Here is a 21,286-nt window from a genome sequence, read left to right as displayed (position 1 = left end):
GTCATTGATTTCCCATAAGAGCCCTCTTGCCTCTTCCCTAAAATGTAGGATGCCTAACTCTACTCTGAAGTAAAAAATCAACTGGCATAAGTCATCTGGCATGAAGAGCTATCCGCCAGGATCTAAGCTGCATGCTGGTTGCCTGTAATGCTTTGTCTCTGAGCTGGGTTCAGTTTAGCAATTCATCCAGGGAAGGTATACATTGGGCTTCTACCTGTCTGAAGACCACAAGCACAGACCACAAGCACCTTTATGAACACCCTGGGAACTGTGACAACTCCAAAGGGCAAGATTTTTATTGGAAATAATGCCATACAAAGACAAAATAGAGGAACAGTTCTCTCGGGATGGACTTCATCTGAGTAGGGAAGGAAATAGACTTCTAGGATGGAGGCTGGCACAACTGATTAAGAGAGCTTTAAACTAGGAATTTGGGGGAGATGGTTGGGAGATGTCCAGGTAATCTCCACGCCAGAATTAAGCATAGAGTGGAAAGAAAATGAAGTAAGAGTGGATACAGCTGTAGGTAGGAGGAAGGGCAGTGTAGATACAAGTCTAATAGGTTATACTGGTAGTAAAATAACCGTGCCTAATAGGGTACAGAATGTGAGTGAGGCTAAACAGCAAAAATTAAGATGTTTGTACACTAATGCAAGGAGCCTAGGTAACAAAATGGAGGAACTAGAGTTACTGGTGCAGGAAGTGAAACCAGATATTATAGGTATAACAGAGACCTGGTGGAATAGTAGTCATGACTGGGCTACAGGTATTGAAGGGTATGTGCTGTTTAGGAAAGACCGAAATAAAGGTAAAGGTGGTGGAGTAGCACTGTATATCAATGATGAGATAGAATGTAAAGAAATAAGAAGCGATGAAATGGATATGACTGAGTCTGTCTGGGCAAAAATTAAATTGGGGAAGAAAACTATTAGAGCCTCCCCTGGGATAGTGCTTGGGGTGTGCTATAGACCGCCGGGATCTAATTTGGATATGGATAGAGCCCTTTTTAATGTTTTTAATAAAGTAAATACTAATGGAAACTGTGTGATCATGGGAGACTTTAACTTCCCAGATATAGACTGGAGGACGAGTGCTAGTAATAATAATAGGGCTCAGATTTTCCTAGATGCGATAGCTGATGGATTCCTTCAGCAAGTAGTTGCTGAACCGACTAGAGGGGATGCTATTTTAGATTTGGTCTTGGTGAGTAATGAGGACCTCATAGAGGAAATGGTTGTAGGGGATAATCTTGGCTCAAGTGATCATGAGCTAATTCAGTTCAAACTGAATGGAAGGATTAACAAAAATAAATCTGCAACTAAGGTTTTTGATTTCAAAAGGGCTGACTTTCAAAAATTAAGGAAATTAGTTAGGGAAGTGGATTGGACTGAAGAATTTATGGGTTTAAAGGTAGAGGAGGCCTGGGATTATTTTAAATTAAAGCTGCAGAAGCTATCGGATGCCTGCATCCCAAGAAAGGGGAAAAAATTCATAGGCAGGAGTTGTAGACCAAGCTGGATGAGCAAGCATCTTAGAGAGGTAATTAAGAAAAAGCAGAAAGCATATAGGGAGTGGAAGAAGGGAGGGATCAGTAAGGCAAGCTACCTTATTGAGGTCAGAATATGTAGGGATAAAGTGAGACAGGCTAAAAGTCAAGTAGAGTTGGACCTTGCAAAGGGAATTAAAACCAATAGTAAAAGGTTCTATAGTCATATAAATAGGAAGAAAACAAAGAAAGAAGAAGTGGGACCGCTAAAAACTGAGGATGGAGTGGAGGTCAAGGATAATCTAGGCATGGCCCAATATCTAAACAAATACTTTGCCTCAGTCTTTAATAAGACTAAAGAGGATCTTAGGGATAATGGTAGCATGATAAATGGGAATGAGGATATGGAGGTAGACATCACCATATCTGAGGTAGAAGCGAAACTCAAACAGCTTAATGGGACTAAATCGGGGGGCCCAGATAATCTTCATCCAAGAATATTAAAAGAATTGGCACAAGAAATTGCAAGCCCATTAGCAAGAATTTTTAATGAATCTGTAAACTCAGGGGTTGTACCGTATGATTGGAGGATTGCTAACATAGTTCCTATTTTTAAGAAAGGGAAAAAAAGTGATCCAAGTAATTATAGGCCTGTTAGTTTGACATCTGTAGTATGCAAGGTCTTGGAAAAAATTTTGAAGGAGAAGGTAGTTAAGGACATTGAAGTCAATGGTAAATGGGACAAAATACAACATGGTTTTACAAAAGGTAGATCGTGCCAAACCAACCTGATCTCCTTCTTTGAGAAAGTAACAGATTTTTTAGATAAAGGAAACGCAGTGGATCTAATTTACTTAGATTTTAGTAAGGCGTTTGATACGGTGCCACATGGGGAATTATTAGTTAAATTGGATAAGATGGGCATCAATAGGAATATTGAAAGGTGGATAGGGAATTGGTTAAAGGGGAGACTACAACGGGTCCTACTGAAAGGTGAACTGTCAAGTTGGAGGGAGGTTACCAGTGGAGTTCCTCAGGGATCGGTTTTGGGACCAATCTTATTTAATCTTTTTATTACTGACCTGGGCACAAAAAGTGGGAGTGTGCTAATAAAGTTTGCAGATGATACAAAGCTGGGAGGTATTGCTAATTTAGAGAAGGACAGGGATACCCTACAGGAGGATCTGGATGACCTTGTAAACTGGAGTAATAGGAATAGGATGAAATTTAATAGTGAGAAGTGTAAGGTCATGCATTTAGGGATTAATAACAAGAATTTTAGTTATAAGCTAGGGACGCATCAACTAGAAGTAACGGAGGAGGAAAAGGACCTTGGAGTATTGGTTGATCATAGGATGACTATGAGCTGCCAATGTGATATGGCTGTGAAAAAAGCTAATGTCGTCTTGGGATGCATCAGGAGAGGTATTTCCAGTAGGGATAAGGAGGTTTTAGTACCGTTATATAAGGCACTGGTGAGACCTCACCTGGAGTACTGTGTGCAGTTCTGGTCTCCCATGTTTAAGAAGGATGAATTCAAACTGGAACAGGTACAGAGAAGGGCTACTAGGATGATCCGAGGAATGGAAAACTTGTCTTATGAAAGGAGACTCAGGGAGCTTGGCTTGTTTAGCCTAACTAAAAGAAGGCTGAGGGGAGATATGATTGCTCTCTATAAATATATCAGAGGGATAAATACCAGAGAGGGAGAGGAATTATTTAAACTCAGTACCAATGTGGACACAAGAACAAATGGATATAAACTGGCCACTAGGAAATTTAGATTAGAAATTAGACGAAGGTTTCTAACCATCAGAGGAGTGAAGTTTTGGAATAGCCTTCCGAGGGAAGTAGTGGGGGCAAAAGATCTATCTTGCTTTAAGATTAAACTCGATAAGTTTATGGAGGAGATGGTATGATGGGATAACATGGTTTTGGTAATTAAATATTCATGGTAAATAGGCCCAATGGCCTGTGATGGGTTTTAGATGGGGTAAGATCCAAGTTACCTGGGAAAGAATTTTCTGTAGTATCTGGCTGATGAATCTTGCCCATATGCTCAGGGTTTAGCTGATCGCCATATTTGGGGTCGGGAAGGAATTTTCCTCCAGGGCAGATTGGAAGAGGCCCTGGAGGTTTTTCGCCTTCCTCTGTAGCATGGGGCACGGGTCACTTGCTGGAGGATTCTCTGCTCCTTGAGGTCTTTAAACTACAATTTGAGGACTTCAATAACACAGATATAGGTGTGAGGTTTTTTTTTTTTTTGTAGGAGTGGTGGGTGAAATTCTGTGGCCTGCGTTGTGCAGGAGGTCAGATTAGATGATCATAATGGTCCCTTCTGACCTAAATATCTATGAATCTATGAAAAAAAAAACTTGCTAAGGGTTTGGAGAATAGGATGTACAGGTAAACAAGCCTCTTCAAATCCATCAACATAGAAAAGTTAGCTCTGCACATGGCTGCCTTCAAAGCCTGTCTTGAATTTCAGTGTTTTTCAAATTTGTTTGGAGAATCAGGTCAGTTGCCTGTTTCATCACAAACTTTGTGCATGTGACCTTCGGCAAGTCACCTAGTCTCTCGGTGCCTTAGTTCTTCGTCTGAAAAATATATATATTATATATACACACACATATATGGGATGACAGCACTACCCTACTTCACAGGCATGTTGTGAGGATAAATATAGGGTATATGTTATGAGACACTCAAATACTACAGTGATGGGGGCCATGTAAGTGCCAGTTCATACTAGGATCGACTAGGCAAAAGAACAGTGATGCTCTGAGGTCAACTGAGGTCACCTTGTAATTTCTTCTGAGGGGTCACAGCAACCCTCCTATCTGTAGAATACTTGATTAGGAAAGCTTCTGCAAAGGAAATGTCTTTTTCCTTTCTGAGAGAGGAAAGAGCAGCGTAGATAGGTAGACTGATAGATATTACAAAACCTCTTTGTTAATCTGCTTAGCCTTTTTTCTCCTATGTATTCCCAGCATTCATGATGGTTGTATTTAAAGGGATATACAGTTTGAAACATGAAGGGAAATACTTTCATATTGTTTCACTACACTCTCTCTTGAACTTCCTCTCTCTTTTCAGGGACTCATCTAGAGAGAAAGAAAGGAGGGTGCAAACAGCCTTTTTTTAAAAAAAGTTTTAAAGTACCGTATATACTCGTTCATTAGCCTGTTCGTTGATAAGCCGGCCCCCCAAGATGGATAGGAAAAAATAGCAAAAACTGTATGACCCTTTCATAAATCGACCCTATATTTCAGGGGGTTGGCAAACTTTGGTTCCTGGCCCGTTAGGGTAAGCCGCTAGCGGGCCTGGACGTTTTGTTTACCTGGAGTCTTCGCAGGAACGGAGTCCCTCAGCTCCCATTGGCCGCGGTTTGCCGTTCCCAGCCAATGGGACCTGCAGGAAGTGGCACCATTGGCTTGGAACAGCAAACCACAGCCACAGGTAGCTGAGGGGCTCCATGTCTGTGGATGCTTCAGGTAAACAAAACGACATTGTATTAGATATTCAATTCAATAATTCCATAGAGTTTTAAATCATCAAATTTTGGTGTAGATCCGTTTATAAGCCAACCCCCACTCTTTGATGCTTCACTTTTTTATCAAAAATGTTCAGCTTATGAACAAGTGTATAGATATATTGTCTGGAATAGTTTGCTCTGAGGTTTTGTCTCTTAAGGCTCTTCTCCTAGATCAAGGAGTGAGCTGCACCATGTCTCTGTTTCTTGGGCATGTCTGTATTCTTGATGGACCTGGTATGCTTGGGACAATCAGGCTCCGAGACTTACAGAGAACAAGAAGGAGGAACACATCTGTGTATGTATGCTTCCAATTTTCCAGCACTTTCTCTGGAAGTAGGAAAAACCTGAGAGATTGGATGTGTGTTCAGAGGCTGTTTTCTTGGGGCATTTTTAGTTTCTTCCAAGTCTGAAGGGTACAGAGAAAATTCCCTCTGCAATCCAATTGATGATCAGTGGTTTCACTTCTCTTTTCTTCTGAGAGGCCTCTTCTTGCCAGGACTCCCTGTGGCTATTCCCGAGATAGAATCAAGCATCCAAATCTTCTCCTGACAGCAGAAGGGCCCCAGGTTAGGCCTGACCCAGAGGAAAGATCCCATGTGCTCATTACTCTAAGATTAAGGGGTTCACTGCAGTTTGTTTTCCCTGATAAGAACTATCTCAAACCGAGCAGGTTTAGTGGGTATCCTGGAGAAGCCTGCTGCAAGGGAAACCCCATCTGGTTTAGGGCAAACAAAAATAAGGACTAAACAAAGCCCTGGTACAGTGGAAGGAAGTGAGGGTATAAGGAAGCAGACAGGTCTATTTATAAGACCCCTTACTACAATCTCTCTAGTTCACGCTGTCTTCCATCCACAGTCTGAGGCAATTGTTCAGCTGTTCCATGTTCCACAGTTATGGCTCTGCCACAAACCTGCAAACTTTCCCAAAGCATTAGGGACGCTCTTCTGGCACTGCTCCCCTCAGGGGGAACTAGTGACCACTTCCTCAGCTGGATCTTCTCCTCTGCAGCCACTTGGGCCTTTCCTTGCCCTGGGGAAGTAACTGGAGTGATCACTGCCCAGAAGGAATTGCCTGTGAAGGGACTGGTTTCTTCCAATAGTGGACACAGGCACTCTATTAGGGAAGTAGTGGAGAGGCACATGTTTTTGCATTTCCCTCTTCCATGCTTTGTTCACCATTCTGCACTTCATGTGGATAAGCAGGGGCTTCAGCCACCTGTGTCTCAGCACTAGGGAAAGAATGCATCTATTCCCTCTGCCAATAAACAAACAATCTCAAGAAATGCGTGGTAAATTATTCTATTAAAAAGGAAAGGGGGAATAAGCTCTGCCATGGAGAAGTCTGGAACTGCCTAACTGAAGCTATGAAAGCAGAATGGAACTAGCGTGCTCCTCAGAGGGATAGACAAACCCCTTCCTGAAAGCATCTGATACATCTAGTCCAGCCTCCAAAGCAGCTGAAAGCAGACTGAAAGAATCACTGTAACAGATCTGTGGACCTCAGTGAGATGACTAACAAACTATTTTGTCTTACTCAAGTAGCTAATTTTATTGACTGTGATTGGAAGGATCACTCTAACCCAAAGTGTGTTGCAAGTTTCTTTTAAAGGGGTCACCAGGGCTGTTGTTTGACACCCTGCCACCAGGGGCAGAAGCTGAAGCCCGAGCCCCACCATCCGGGACTGAAGCCAACACATGAGCAACTTAGCTTCACTTGGTCCCCTCTGGAATGGGGCCATAGGCAATTGCCCTGCTTATCGTCCCCTAACGCCGGCCCTCATTCTAGACTCTAAAGAATCTAGTGTAATACAGGACACTGGAATTGTGTAGTAATTTTTGTTGTCAGAAGTAGGTTGCAATGCAATGAAGTTTTGAGAACCCCTGCCAACCCATCCCAAGCATTCATAGTCTGGAATGCTATTGTCAATATGCAAGAGAACATAGCACCCTCTAGTGGCTTCAAAAACACTGCAGCCCACAGAAGACAGAAAAAGAGGGGGGAAAGAAAAGTGGAGGAAGGTGAGGAGAAAAGTGATAAAAAGAAAGGGAGGGGGAGGAGGGCCTGACAAGGAAAATTGAAGAGGGGAAAGATAACTGTATTAATCCTCCAATTGAGGAATGTTTTCCACATAGACCAGCTAGTCTAATTGAAAACGTAAGTCTGCTCCTCAAAGACTAGCCTAACCCTAAAATACCATTTGAAAATATCTCTGATAATAAGCCTCCCATCTATAGCATGTAGCCCTCAAAACATCCAGCAATTAAATTAAGTTTGCTGCATTGGCTAAATTTCGTCTGGTTGTAACAACAGGTTTTTCAAACTTTGCAACTGGAAACAAATGGAACTGAACAAATGGAAAATATAACTTACCATATTAACCACAAGAGTTAACTGTTCAAAATTAAAACTGTGCAATACTTCTTGGAGAGATCAGTCTCTTTACAAAAAGATCATTCACAACATATCTAAGCCATATTGCAGAAATTTTAAAAACATCCTGAGTGAAGAGAATCTAAACTATTTCTAGAGAAAACTAAATAGAAGTTTATGTATTCTCATTCGATGCTTAGAGCGTCTGCGTAAAAGGAAAGTAGAAATATTACTTCTCCCTGACCCTGAATCATTTCTGACCCAATTTCCAAGCTATTCCAAATACCAGTTGATTTTACAGTGCTGTATATCCAACCCACAGTACCCTTTCTAATACAATATAACCTGCAAAACAATACTTACATAACCCTGAAAGCAACACACATACAGAACCAGATTGCAACCAGTATTTTAAAACCTAAAAATACAACAGTTCTGGTATCCGCATATACAGTAAGAAACAAGAAATCAAACCAGGGTTAAACTTGACCTATGACAGTGCAAATGAGGCAGAGGTCCCTAGTGACAGAAAAAGGGCCAGGATGGAGTGACACAAAGCAGTTAGATCACTCTTTTGGATGGCGGTGGATAGTGTATTGTCAGAACTCACAATACATACATCCAACACATCCACAAGATTCTTCAGCAAAACCAAGATAGACAAAATTTCAAACACATACTCCCACAAAAAAAATGTTTTAAAGAAAACCATCATTATATCTTTCAGGTGTTTTTCATGCATCATAAAGAAGTGAAGGACACAAACACGTTCCTAAAATCCTCTGCAGGTCACCTTAGACCATAAGAAAGGCCATACTGGGTCAGACCAATGGTCCATCTAGCCCACCATCTTCCAACAGTGGCCAATGTCAGGTGCCTCAGAGGGAATAAACACAACAGGCAATCATCAAGTAATCCATCCCCTCTCGTCCAGTCCCACCTTCTGGCAATCAGAGGTTTAGGGACATGCAGAGCATGGAATTGTGTCCCTAACCATCTTGGCTAATAACCATAGATGGACTTATTCTCCATGAACTTACTGATTCCTTTTTGAACCCAGTTATACTTTAGGCCTTTACAACATCCCATGGGTGATGAGCTCCACAGGTTGACTACGCACTGTGTAAAGAAATACTTCCTTATGTTTGTGTTAAACCTACTGGCTATTAATTTCATTGGGTGACCCCCTCACCGCCATTATTGTGTTTGTGAAGGGGTAAATAACACTTCCCTATTCGCTTTCTCCATAAACTTCATGATTTTATAGATCTCTATCGAATCCCCCCTTCGTTGTCTCTTTTCCAAGCTGAGAAGTCCCAGTCTTTCTGTTCCACACTCCTAATCACTTTTGTTGCTCTTCTCTGTACCTTTTCCAATTCTAGTATATCTTTTTTAATACTGCATGCAATATTCAAGGTGTGTGCATACCATGGATTTACATAGGGGTATTATTAAATTTTCTGTTTTATTATCTATACCTTTCCTAATGGTTCCTAACAGTCTGTTAGCTTGTTTGACTGCCACCGCACACCGAGCACATGTTTTGCGAGAACTATCCAGTGACTACAAGATCTCATTCTTGAGTGGTAACAGTTAATTTAGAACCCATCATTTTGTATGTATAGCTGGGATTATTTTTTCCACTATGCGTTGCAGCTTAACAAACTATAACATTTTATATCTAACTACAGTTTACAACAAACAACATAAAATAGATAAGGGATTAAGAATGCAAATGTTATGTACATTTCACTGTTTTAATCAAGATCTGAAAACAAACCAGTGCTCTAGCTAATATAAAACTTTGAACTATTTTTTGATCATACTGTCAGCAGCAGACATTTTTCTGAAAACAATTTTGTATTAGGGAATATAATTAAACATTCTAATTGGGAGATCAGTCCTGAAAGTGAATATTTTAACACTGGAAATATATTGACCTTACACTTTCCCATCATCCCTCAATCCCCACTTCTTACAAAATACCAGTGAACTAGTGATGACAGCTAGGTCAGGAGCCAAAATAATTTTTTTAAAACTACAACAACTCAATACTTTTGAGCTGGGAGCTGTGGGGTTTCCCCTCTGCCCATGGCAGCTGGAAGCTTATGCCGCCCCCCCCTCCACCCACGGCGACTGGGAGCTGCAGAGACACCATATTTCCCAAAGAGAAAACAGGACACCGAGAGCTGCTAGCCCAAGGTGTTCTCTCTCCCAAGCCCTCACAAAAGGCTGTTGCCCATTGCTGGAACCCTCAGGAGTCTGTCACCTGTCACTGGAACCTTACAGGGAGCCAGCCACCTGTCACTGGAACCCTGCCAGGGTCCTGCTGCCTGCCAGCTCCGGAGTCCAGCAGCCCCTTGGGCTGAAGCAGAGAATGGTATGGAGGTCTCTGGGGGAAGTCACGGAACCCATGACTTCCATTACCTCTGTGACATAAACGTAGCCTTACTTATGTTAAATTACACTGCAAGCTCCTCAAGGCAGGGACCATCTCTTCCTATGTATTTACAGAATAACTAGCACAAAGAAGCCAGCAATACAAACAATAACGCTGTACAGCCACATCTGTTACTTCTACTTTTTGTTTTAAAATTGCTGGAAAACATTTGGAAAGCATCTCTCCTCTCCAGTTCTCCAGGAAGATCCCAACACAAGTAGACTGTGCTCCTTATATGCACAAAACTGATATCAGTAAGAGTGCTCCATGTGTACACACTTGATATTCTAAAAAGAAAATCACAATTAAGACTCACCACATGGATTGGAGAGGAGAGTTTTGCCCAATATTTTCAAGAAATCGATAGTGATTTAAAAATAGTAAGACATACCAATATAATTAAGAACGTAGCACAAAAAAGTAAAAAGGCTTTTTAAAAACAGGACTATTAAATCATAATTACTTTGCAAGCAATGCAAACATAACAGAAAGCTAATCAATTACATAGTACAAAGAATACCACAGAATGACGGAGATTCATACAGTCTATGTAAGGCTGAAACACCTGTTGCTTCATTAAACAGCCAAATATGACAACATACAAATTTGAAAATATGTATGCACACTAGAAAAGGCCAGTGGTCCAACACCTATCAGGAGCTGATATTTATAAAAGTACTGGGGAGGGGAGGGAAACACTACACACCTTTACTACTCCACCTACTTAATACTTAGTTATAGGCAATTTACTAAGGGGCAAATGCTGCCCCCTCTTCTATATCTGGAATCACCAATCATTCCCCTATAGACTAGAGACAGCCAGCAAGGGTAGAGGTTATTTCCTCTGACCAATCTTTGAGTTCCCTTGTATCTTTGCTCTAAGATAAGGACAGGGCTTCCCCCAAAATAAAGATGAAGTAATAAGTGTGGACATTTGCTTATATTAAGGTTATCAATATTAACCTGTCACTCACTAAGACCCTAATCCTTTAAACACTCCTATTAACATCCCAGTGGAGTCAACTGAACTACTCACATGTGAAATTATACACAACTAAGTCTTTGAAGGAATGGGTCCAAGAAAGAACAAAGATTTGAGGGAAGAGACTGGGTGAATATGAGCTACCTTTCATCTAACAAAAAAAAAAAAAAAAAGACTCTTTAAAAAAGAAAAAAAAAACCTAAGGAAAGGTGCAATCGATCTTAGCATCTTCTCAAAAAGAATACAGTTTCTAATGAAGAAAACAGAATGGGTGGTCTCCTCAATACACAGCAACATAAACCAGTCAATGTATGGAGTATCCCATTATACTACCTATTTACCTGTGAACACATAATGGAAAATGAAATAAACAAAGGAAAAAAATTACACACACATTTAACGTTATCAGAGATATGGAAGAAAATTACATCATTTCTGTGGATGTTCATTTCTTCATATCACTCACAATTAACTTCCATTTTTAACCTTTCATCTAATGTTTTTGCAAGGTATCATGACAGCAAAAAGAAAATAAATTAAAATAGAAGAAGCCTCAAAGCTTTATTTTTTAGGGCGATATGAACTATGGTGCCTTTGAGAGCAAGAAGCACACCCAGTCAACAGACAAATATTAAATGTTTCAAAAAAAGGGAATTTAGTTCACTTATGGAATGTTCCAAAAGCACACAAATTTTGGAGATAGCTAAAGACATTTTTAAAAAAAGGCATTCCATAATCATCAGATATACAAATGCAAAAATTCCATTTAAACAATGCATATGCAGTAACAAGAGTGCAGGAAAATGGAAGAAAATGGATGGAGTTTCACCACAGATTTGGAGAAAACCATGAAGTAATGTTTACAAGTATTTAAAATAAAACTATAAAAGTTTAAGATATGGGATAATACCTGCCTCCCTCACAGGGGTAAAACAAGGATTATGGCCCCAATCCTGAACTCTATGCATGTAGATGGACCCTTCTGCCCACAAGGAGGCCACTAAAGTCAATGAGCCTCTGAAAGAGTCCCAAGGTTCCACCTGTGTAGATCCAACTGCAGGACAGATATCTTAGTTAGCATTTGAAGATGAAAAGCACAACTAAATCCCAAGTTTTTATGATTATGTAAGAAGGTTGTCTAATGGAGAGATCACAGGACTGTAAGTCAGGAGTTCTAGGCTCTATTCCCAATTGTGCCAATACTGCACTGTGTGATCTCGGACTTATTAATGGTATTGGCATTTGTAAAGCATTCCAAGTAACTAAAGTGAAAAGTACCATATAAAAGCAAAGTTTCAGAGTAGCAGCCGTGTTAGTCTGTATTTGAAAAAGAAAAGGAGTACTCGTGGCACCTCAGAGACTAACAAATTTATTTGAGCATAAGCTTTCGTGAGCTATAGCTCACTGCATCCGATGAAGTGAGCTCTAGCTCACAAAAGCTTATACTCAAATAAATTTGTTAGTCTCTAAGGTGCCACATGTACTCCTTTTCTTTTTATATAAATGAAAAGTAATCCATTCCCAATGAAATCAACAGAACTACTAATGTAAGAGCTAAATGTTTCACTTTTCACTATGTAAGAATAATAAATATAAACGTGATTACGGGTTGCAGGATTGGAGCCTATAATTATGACATAATAATGAGGGAAGATAAATAATATTCTTATGATAAGACAAAGGCGAGATCAAATGTAATTGTACTTGGAAAAACCAAAGACCACATCCCACAGTCCTTACTCAGGCAAAACTCCCATTGAAGTTGATGGGATTTTTGCCTCAGTAAGACCTTCAGCACTTAGCCTAAAGATAGGCTTTTATAAGAAGATCATAATAAAACTTGACCGATAAAGAAAACAATACAATAAATCATATATGTAACAAAATGTGCAACAAAATGTTCCCTTTTCAGACAGTGCTTCCTTTTTGCTGTTACAGAAATAGTTTCCACGGTATTAAACGATTTAATAAATGTATTAGTAACTCAATACATTTCATAATATTGCAGTAGCAAAGCGATTGGTGAAGGAGGACTTTCCCTCTCTGTTTTGGGAAAAGTAAAAAACTTTTCCAAAATTAAAATTAACCTTCGAGCTGAAATTTCTTGTCAGCCTGAATGTGAAATAGTTTTAGGCTAGGTCTACATTATAAACTTATATTGGCATAACTACGCCCCTCAGGGGTGCGAAAAATCCACACCCCTGGGTGATGCAGTTATACTGACCTAATCCATGGGGCAGACAGCGCTATGTCAATAGAAGGGCTTCTTCCATTGACACAGCTACCTCCTCTCACAGAGATGGATTAACTACGCCAATAGGAGAAGCTCTCCTGTCAGTGTAGTAGCTACACAGAGCAGCTGCAGCATTTTAAGTGTAGACTTGCTCTTGGAAAAACAAAGAACAGGCAAACAGAATTATACTAAGGTATCAAAGAATATGGAACAGGGTGGACGGGGGGATGTTTATTCCTGATGTACTTTACATTTGTCCTGATAGTACAAAACAGTTTGAATTTAAAATTTCACAGTTGTCACTTATCTCATCTTCCCTAAGAAATCAATTACTTTACTCGATGAAACTAGACATGTTTTTATGACAGAAAAAACAGTGTGCAGTACATTCTTTTCCTATTCAATTTCAGTGCACACCACTCAGCACATCCTTAAGTGCACATACAAGTATAAGGCAGCACTGGAAAGAGTCTGGAAAGTCTAGCAGCACTTTGGTTAGGTTTTGGTGCTTGATATTGAAATATATATATACAGTATATTTTTTTACCTCCTTCCCACCAACTTCTCCTTTGTAGCTTGCACCCGTATTGATCTACTTCTAGATATGTCTACAACACAACCAACACAATGTCTGAGGCAAACCAATGTTAATTAAAACAAAATAACCTCCAAACAAAAACCACACAAACAACAAAAAATCACACACCAGACAAGCAAAACCAATTATTTCATGATTAAACAGACAAGACTTGAAGGTCAACAAAGAAAAGCTGTGTTGTTGGACTACCGGATTGAGATTGGAATATAAATTCCAGAGATGAGGCCTCTCCATTGAGACTGCTCTCCCACAAACTCCCAAATCTAGGGGAACTGTCAGCTCTGACAATCTCAACAGCCCCTTTTAAAAGGCAAAAAGGCAGCCTTTAAGGTAGTCAGAACCCACACTATACTATCGGGTGGTCAAACTGTGGCTCATGAGCCATGTGCAGCTCTTTTACAGTTGAAGTGCAGCTTGCGGAGCCCCCAACGCCTCCCAATTCTCCACCTATCAGAATGGGGCAGGGGGAACCCCAGGCTTCTGCCCTACGGCTGGCTGGTGGGGTTAGGGGCTTCTGCCACAGATGACTGGTGCCTGCTGAGAATGGGGGGGCACAATTTAAAGGCCATCCCATCCTCCCTTCCCCTCCCCCCCCCCCAGAGCTTGAATCACGCCCCCTCAGGAGGTGCTGGAAGGGAGGGGAGGTGTTGACTTGTGGGGCTGCTGGCAGGCACTGGGGGGCGGGGCGGGAGAGGAGCTTATCCACATGGCTGCTGGTGGGTGCTGAGCACCCATCATTTTTTTCCCCATGGGTGCTCCAGCCCCGGAGCACCCACGGAGTCAGAGCCTATGCCCTCAGTGGCCCTTCCCTGCAGCTCCCAGGTAGTAGCTCTGCGTGGACAGGCAGCAGAAAAAGCAACATCTCCCCTGGCAATTTGCCACTGCTTCTCCCCACTGCTGCAGCTTCTAGCTTGCCGGCTCCACCAGCTGCCTTGCAAGGAGGGAGCCTGATGGCACCATGTGACCAAGCAGATCAAAAAACCCTGGCAAAAATCGGGGGGGTGGCACTTTACCCCTCCCCAATCACCTCTGGCAGCAGGGGTGGGGGGGGGAGGAGTCTCCCACCTGTCAGGGCTCATGGCTGAAGCCCCAGCAGGCGTGCCCCGACTCTCGAACTTCTGAAGATTGTTATATGTGGCTGGGATGGTCAGTAAGTTTGGCCACCCCTGCCGATTAGGAATCCATAAAATTTACCAATATCTTGAATCACATGCTCTTATTAATGTCTTATTCCTGTCTGAGAGAACTATACAAACAATAGTGGGAATAATTAAGTCAATGGGAAATTTACTGAAGTCCATGGAATTATCCTTATGTTTCAAGTTAAAGACAAGCCAAAGAGTTTGCAGGATTGGGACCTAACAGCCTGTCCAAGGGAAACAGTGAAACTGACTATACACAAAGGGTTGGCAATGCATATGTTAAGTAAAAGTTAAATATATATTCATATTTTTCACTCCTTTCAGCTTTAGTAATATTGGGTATTACTGGTAACAATAATAGGTAAAATATATTATAGCAAAAGTGTGAATTTTAGTTGATGGTGTCCCTTTAATAGATATAACCTATCTGAAGCATCAGTATTAGGCCCAAATCCCACAAATGAATCACCATAGGTGGACCCTTGTGTCAGCATGAAGGGCCTCCCATGAAATCAATGAGAAATAACTTACAAGATCAAATCTTCAGTTTGTAAGCAGGGGCACTGTAACCACTGCTTATTATACTAATCTTAATTCTTTCACCGATATTTAGTGCTCCATGTTTGTCGTATTCACACACTGTCTCTTGCAGTAACAGTTAAGTCCCAACCCTGCAAACACACACATTCTTAACTTGACCAGCATGAGTAATCTCATTGATTTCAATGCGTATACTCATGGTAGTCAAGTTAAGAATGTGTGTAAGTGTTTGCAGGGTTGGGGCCTTAGATAGTAGGGATCAAATTTTCGTTATATGTGCATAAAGTGCCTCGTGTATTCCTTGAATGAATCATTAGGAGCCACTGCAATACAAATAATTAATAACAGTTGTAGCAACAGTTTGCTCATTTTTATATAAAATGTAAATCTATTTAATTTCCAAAATTTAGTCAAATTAACGAAAGGGCAAATTGTCCTTCTTTATGAACCAGAGTCGTAAGTATTTCAAAAAAGAAAGTGTCAGGGATGACAGGCCTAAAATTTAACTTACAATTAAAATACTATTTTTAAAAAGTTATTTGGCTCCTGATGTTAAAAACTCTAGTAGCTCCACAAAAAAAGTTCTCAGACATGTTATAAAAATGACAACTCCACTGAGAAATCCACTAACAAAAATTCAGGCAACCTGGTTTTCTCTCAATTGATAGATGCATATAGAAGTGTGTATTTTTCATGTGTTTACTCCTTTCTTGCGAGCAAGCAGGGTGGCAGGATTCTGGTCAGAGCAGGTCCTTTACATATTTAAATACTTTGACTAAACACAAAAGTATCAGACAAGTAGAGAGAAGGTATGTGGGAAATGTACATATCTGCAAAACAAAACAAAGGCGATAGGCCTAAACCTACTAGCTCTTGACAATGTCCAGAATTATGAACTTCAATATCAGCTACCACAAAGATCAACTCTAATATTAACTTTAGTTAACTGTACTTATTTTCTTCCCTTGTAAACAAAAAGTAGAATGAGAAAACCTAGAAATCTGCATTTGACCACTTAAGTCTCTTCAATAACAGTTTTGGAAGGCTGAATGGATGACAAAATGAAAAATACACACATCCTTTTCCCTGCAAGGACATGATTCTAAGAGCTGTTCTGCCCCCCAGACTTGTACTAAAAATCAGTGGGAGTTGAGAGCACTTAGCTCCCTGCAGAAAGTGCTTGGTAGATCACAGAATTCAATGCTAAATTAATATCATTCACATCTGCTAATGAATCATCTTCTCATTTAAAAACTATTGCCACATTGGATTAAACGTTAAGGGTTGATAACCTAAAATATATGCAAAAAGCTTGTGTGCCTTCAGACTGCCAGCAATGGTTCTGTTAGTATTAGAAATCAGAACTTCCACAAGTATTGCAAACAGTAAACACATATCCATTCATAGATGCAAGTTTTCATTTTTAATATATTAGCTGATGCCAATTTTTTTTAACTTAATAAATATTAATATGGCATGAACTGTTTCTCACTCACAGGTCAAATCCCCCCTCAAATTTCTGTTATAATACTTTTCAGCACAATCTAGATGTCTACTGTAAAATAAAAATATTTTAATCATACAACTGATCTTGAGCCTTACCTTTTAGAAAAGGCAGAGGAGTTAATTCAATAGGCTTGCTCTGAGACCTAAACTGGGAGGAGCTTTGTGACCTCTTCTGTCTGGCTTTTCTGACGGACTTCCGAGAAAATCCGTCTACTTTATCCACTGACGGAGGAGTGGTTGGTGCTGAGGACATATCCCTACTGAAGGGAAACACACATTATAAATACATTCCCAGTGGATGAAAACAGGTAAAGATTAAATGAGTTTGTCAAGAGCCTCCTCATTCACATCCCTCCTAAGAACCCACTTGTGACATCAAAGAGAGATGGTCCATCAATTTACATATAGGCCTTATGAAGTAGCTCCATGGTACTATTGTAATTCTTGTCCGTTCTCTCCCCTATTTTGTCTATGGCCTTCACTTGTTACATCATGTCTGAATTTAGGCACTGATTCTGCAATCAGATCCACACATGTAGACACATGTGTATCCATCAAGATCAGTTGATGTCTATGGAACTCCACAGAGGTCCGGGAGTATGCCTGTGTAGACCTGTCTGCAGGATCAAAGCCTTCGATCATAAGCTTTTTGGGTCACAAAATATCTTTTACTTGTTTTCACAAAGCACCATGCACACTTCTAGGAGCTCAAAAATAATAATGAATTTTAATATTAAAGTCACAACTACTTTATAGGACAATTAAAAACAAATAAAATTCAGTTTACTATCCATAAAGAAAGGTGGGTGTTTTGTGGAAACATAAAGCATAGCAGTCTATTTTAGAGAACTTAAAAACCAAAGAAAGTTCACTAGGTTTGGTCTACACTAGTAAGTTATGTTGGTGTAACTACATCACTTGGGATGTGGAAAATCCACGTCCATGAGCAATGCAGTTATACTGACCTAACTCCCGTGTAGACAGCACTATGTCAAAGGGGGGGGCTCACCTGTTAATATAGCTACCGCCTCACAACAACCAAATTCTTGATTTTTACCAGGCTTGCCTTCTCTGACAAAAAAATTAAACCACATTTTCTCAGTGAAGTGGAAAGAACAGATTTAAGAAAAAAGATTTAGCCCCAGATCCAGCAAACACTTACAAGTGTTCAACTTTAATCAGCAGAGCTACTCACAGTAGTCACAGATTCATAGATATTAAGGTCAGAAGGGACCATTATGATCATCTAGTCCGACCTCCTGCACAACGCAGGCCACAGAATCTCACCCACCCATTCCTGTGAAAAACCTCTCACCTATGTCTGAGCTATTGAAGTCCCCAAATCGTGGTTTAAAGACTTCAAGGAGCAGAGAATCCTCCAGCAAGTGACCCGTGCCCCATGCTACAGAGGAGGGCGAAAAACCTCCAGGGCCTCTTCCAATCTGCCCTGGAGGAAAATTCCTTCCCGACCCCAAATATGGCGATCAGCTTCACCAGCCAGATGCCCAGGAAAGAATTTCCTGTAGTAACTCAGATCCCACCCCATCTAACATCCCATCACAGGCCATTAAGTCTATTTACCATGAATATTTAAAGTTCAATTAATTACCAAAATCATGTTATCCCATCATACCATCTCCTCCATAAACTTATCGAGTTTAATCTTAAAGCCAGATAGGTTTTTTGCCCCCACTGCTTCCTTTGGAAGGCTATTCCAAAACTTCACTCCTCTGATGGTTAGAAACCTTCGTCGAATTTCAAGTCTAAACTTCCCAATGACCAGTTTATATCAATTTGTTCTTGTGTCCACATTGGTACTGAGCTTAAATAATTCCTCTCCCTCTCCGGTATTTATCCCTCTGATATATTTATAGAGAGCAATCATATCTCCCCTCAGCCTTCTTTTAGTTAGGCTAAACAAGCCAAGCTCCTTGAGTCTCTTTTCATAAGACAAGTTTTCCATTCCTCGGATCATCCTAGCAGCCCTTCTCTGTACCTGTTCCAGTTAAATGTGTGTAAATGTTTCCAGGATCAGGGTCTTTCTTACAGCATGTTTTTGGAAGGTCCTGAGAGCACTCAATGTCCATTGATTCCAATTATCTAAAGGACTACTATTGCTAATGGGAGTTGATTTTGCAACCTGCAGTACACCTTGAAGTCCTCATTTTGTTAAAATATTTGGGGACTGATCTGATTCATAAATAATTTAAATCAACATTATTTGGATTTTTCTTATTATGCAAAATATTTTATAAGTATGATTTTTTAAAAATTATGTAAAGATGAGGGTTGTTAAATGAAACCCTCTCAACTTTAATATGTGAAAAATTGTGTGTGTGCGCGTACGTACACACACACACACACACACACAGTCTACTGAAAATATAAAATACATAACTTCTTCAAGGAACCAAGAGGAATCCCTTGATATTGGACAGTGAAGCCGGCATCATCTAAAAACAATTCTTATTTCATCAACTTAATTTTTCCTCAGGTGTGGCTTCATTATCATCCCAAATAATACATCCTACATTTAATAGGCTATGAGCAACACACTTCTATACTTGAAACAGATGTTATTTACCAACTGAAACAGATGCCAACATCACCATGACATCAAGGGGCCATGGAAGTTTCATGGGAAAATCAGACAAATTATATGGAGAAATGTTATATACTTTCACTTCAACAAGCCAATTCGTGATTCCTAAGTAAGTGGAGAGTAGAGTCTCTCAAAATATACAAACACAAAAAGTTACGTTTTGTCAGCAGGACTCTGGAAATAACAAAAAATGACACACATTCTAGATTTGTTATTCCTATTTCGCCTAATTAAAAAAAAATTTCATCTCCTCGTCAGATGTAACTGTTAAAAAAAATCTAACCATTTCCCCAGAAATATTTGTACACAGTCTCAAAATGGAATTGCTAAGAACATTAACGGACAAAGACTGGAGCAGTTCACTCAAACTGCAGGATCATTCTGTCAGCAAGAGGCTTTACCCACACTTCTCTGCTGTAAATTTAGTGACAGTTTCTCTCACCTGATTTATACATTATTAAATTCTAATTCTAATTCAACAAGACTACATCCAGCCTTAACATTACAGTAAACACTGGTCACTTTTTCACATTCTTAAATGATCATTTAAATGCACTGAAAAACACTATTTCCATGAGGAGGGGGAGAAGGAATGAGGTTTTTATTGAGTGCAGCACAAGTGGTGGATAACTGCATTTACAGCTATAGCTTTCTCAATAGAAAGTGTTTATTTATAACACGGGAAATTTTTTAGTATTTTGGTAAATACACAGCGACACACACTAGAGACTGTCACCGCTGGGGACAACAATACGAGGAAAGGCGAGTGAATGTAAAAATACCGATGGATGTCACTGCAAGCGGCTAGGTAGGAGCAAGCGCCCCCACTAAGCACTCCGTGAAAGCAGGGGTGTAATTAGCTGCATTCTGACGGGTGTTACTGGATGTCATTTCCCTCCGCCAGGGGATAAGTAACACAGCTGGACTCTATCCTTTACCACCCCCACCCCGTGACCCCCATCTTCTCCAGCGCTCCCCGATCCTCCCGCCCTTCCCGCAGCCCTTCCCCCACGCCGCGGCCGGCTCGCTGCCCTCTCGGGGCTGGGGGTGAAGTTACCTTGACCCTCCTGGCAGAGAATTCGGAGCCGAGGAGGAGAAGGCGGAGTGAGCCGGGCTCGGCGGAGCGCGGCCGATCCCTGGCGGCGGCGGCCGGAGCGTCGTGCGCGCCGGGCTCTGTCCCTGCAGCTGCAGGAGCCTGTAGGCCTCGGCGGCAGCGGCCTCCTCAGCGCAGGGCGGCGTTGGCGGCGGGTTCAGGAACGGGCAGCTGCTCGGGCTCCGCTCGGTCCCGTGCGCTCGGCGCGGCCCCCTGCCTGCGATGGCTGCTGTCTCACTCACATTCCCGGCGGAGCCCTGCGGAGGGGCCTGCGGAGGGGCGGCCGAGCGCGGGCCGAGCGGAGAGGAGCCGCGGTACGGCGGGCGGGCGGGCGCGGCGAGCGGCGCTGCGGCTGGCGCTGGGGGCCTCCTCTGCCGCTGGCTGGCTGGGGGAGCGAGGGGTCCCGGCTGTCTCGGGGTCGCGCTCGGGCTCGCTCACTCCTATTGTCAGCCACTCTCACTGGGCTCCGGCCATGGCACACACACAACCGAACGTGCTGCCACCGCCCACAGCCCGCCCCCCGCACACGCCCACTCAGCCTGCCGCCGCCGGGACGCGCCGCCTCATTGGCGCCCGCCGCCGGGAAGTGGGAGCGCCGCCGGCGGAGCCAGCAGAGGTACGGGGTTGGACAGGACGCGGGCGGCAAGCGCGGACCGGAGGCCGGGCACCTACCGGGCGATACTGCTGAGCCTGGCGGCGCCTCGGCAGGAGGAGCTGGGCTTTCCCTCGGGGCTGGCGGTGCTCCACCGGGCTCCTCGT

At 41.7% G+C, this 21,286-nt stretch overlaps 1 protein-coding gene across 6 annotated transcripts in view; it reads right to left on the bottom strand.

Annotated features, from left to right (window-relative positions):
* The window catches only part of PPP2R5E (protein phosphatase 2 regulatory subunit B'epsilon), a 111,575-nt gene extending 90,627 nt beyond the window's left edge, over positions 1-20,948 (bottom strand). For 4 of the 6 annotated variants that reach the window (XR_013346446.1, XM_077819513.1, XM_077819512.1 and 1 more), the window contains exons 1-2: positions 20,492-20,619; positions 16,929-17,092 (exon numbers count right to left, since the gene is read on the bottom strand). Coding sequence is in view for 5 of the 6 variants with exons in the window: in XM_077819513.1 (XP_077675639.1) it covers positions 16,929-17,085 (157 nt within the window). In the remaining variant the exon portion in view is untranslated. Of the gene's footprint in view, positions 1-16,928; positions 17,093-20,491 lie in introns of all 6 variants that reach the window. The other 2 variants (XM_077819515.1, XM_077819511.1) reach the window with 2 other exon arrangements.
* Positions 20,949-21,286: the final 338 nt, after the last annotated feature.

This window comes from Eretmochelys imbricata, chromosome 6 (genome assembly GCF_965152235.1).
Source record: "Eretmochelys imbricata isolate rEreImb1 chromosome 6, rEreImb1.hap1, whole genome shotgun sequence".
NCBI classification, from domain to species: domain Eukaryota; kingdom Metazoa; phylum Chordata; order Testudines; family Cheloniidae; genus Eretmochelys; species Eretmochelys imbricata.
This window is presented reverse-complemented; position numbering and strand designations above follow the sequence as displayed.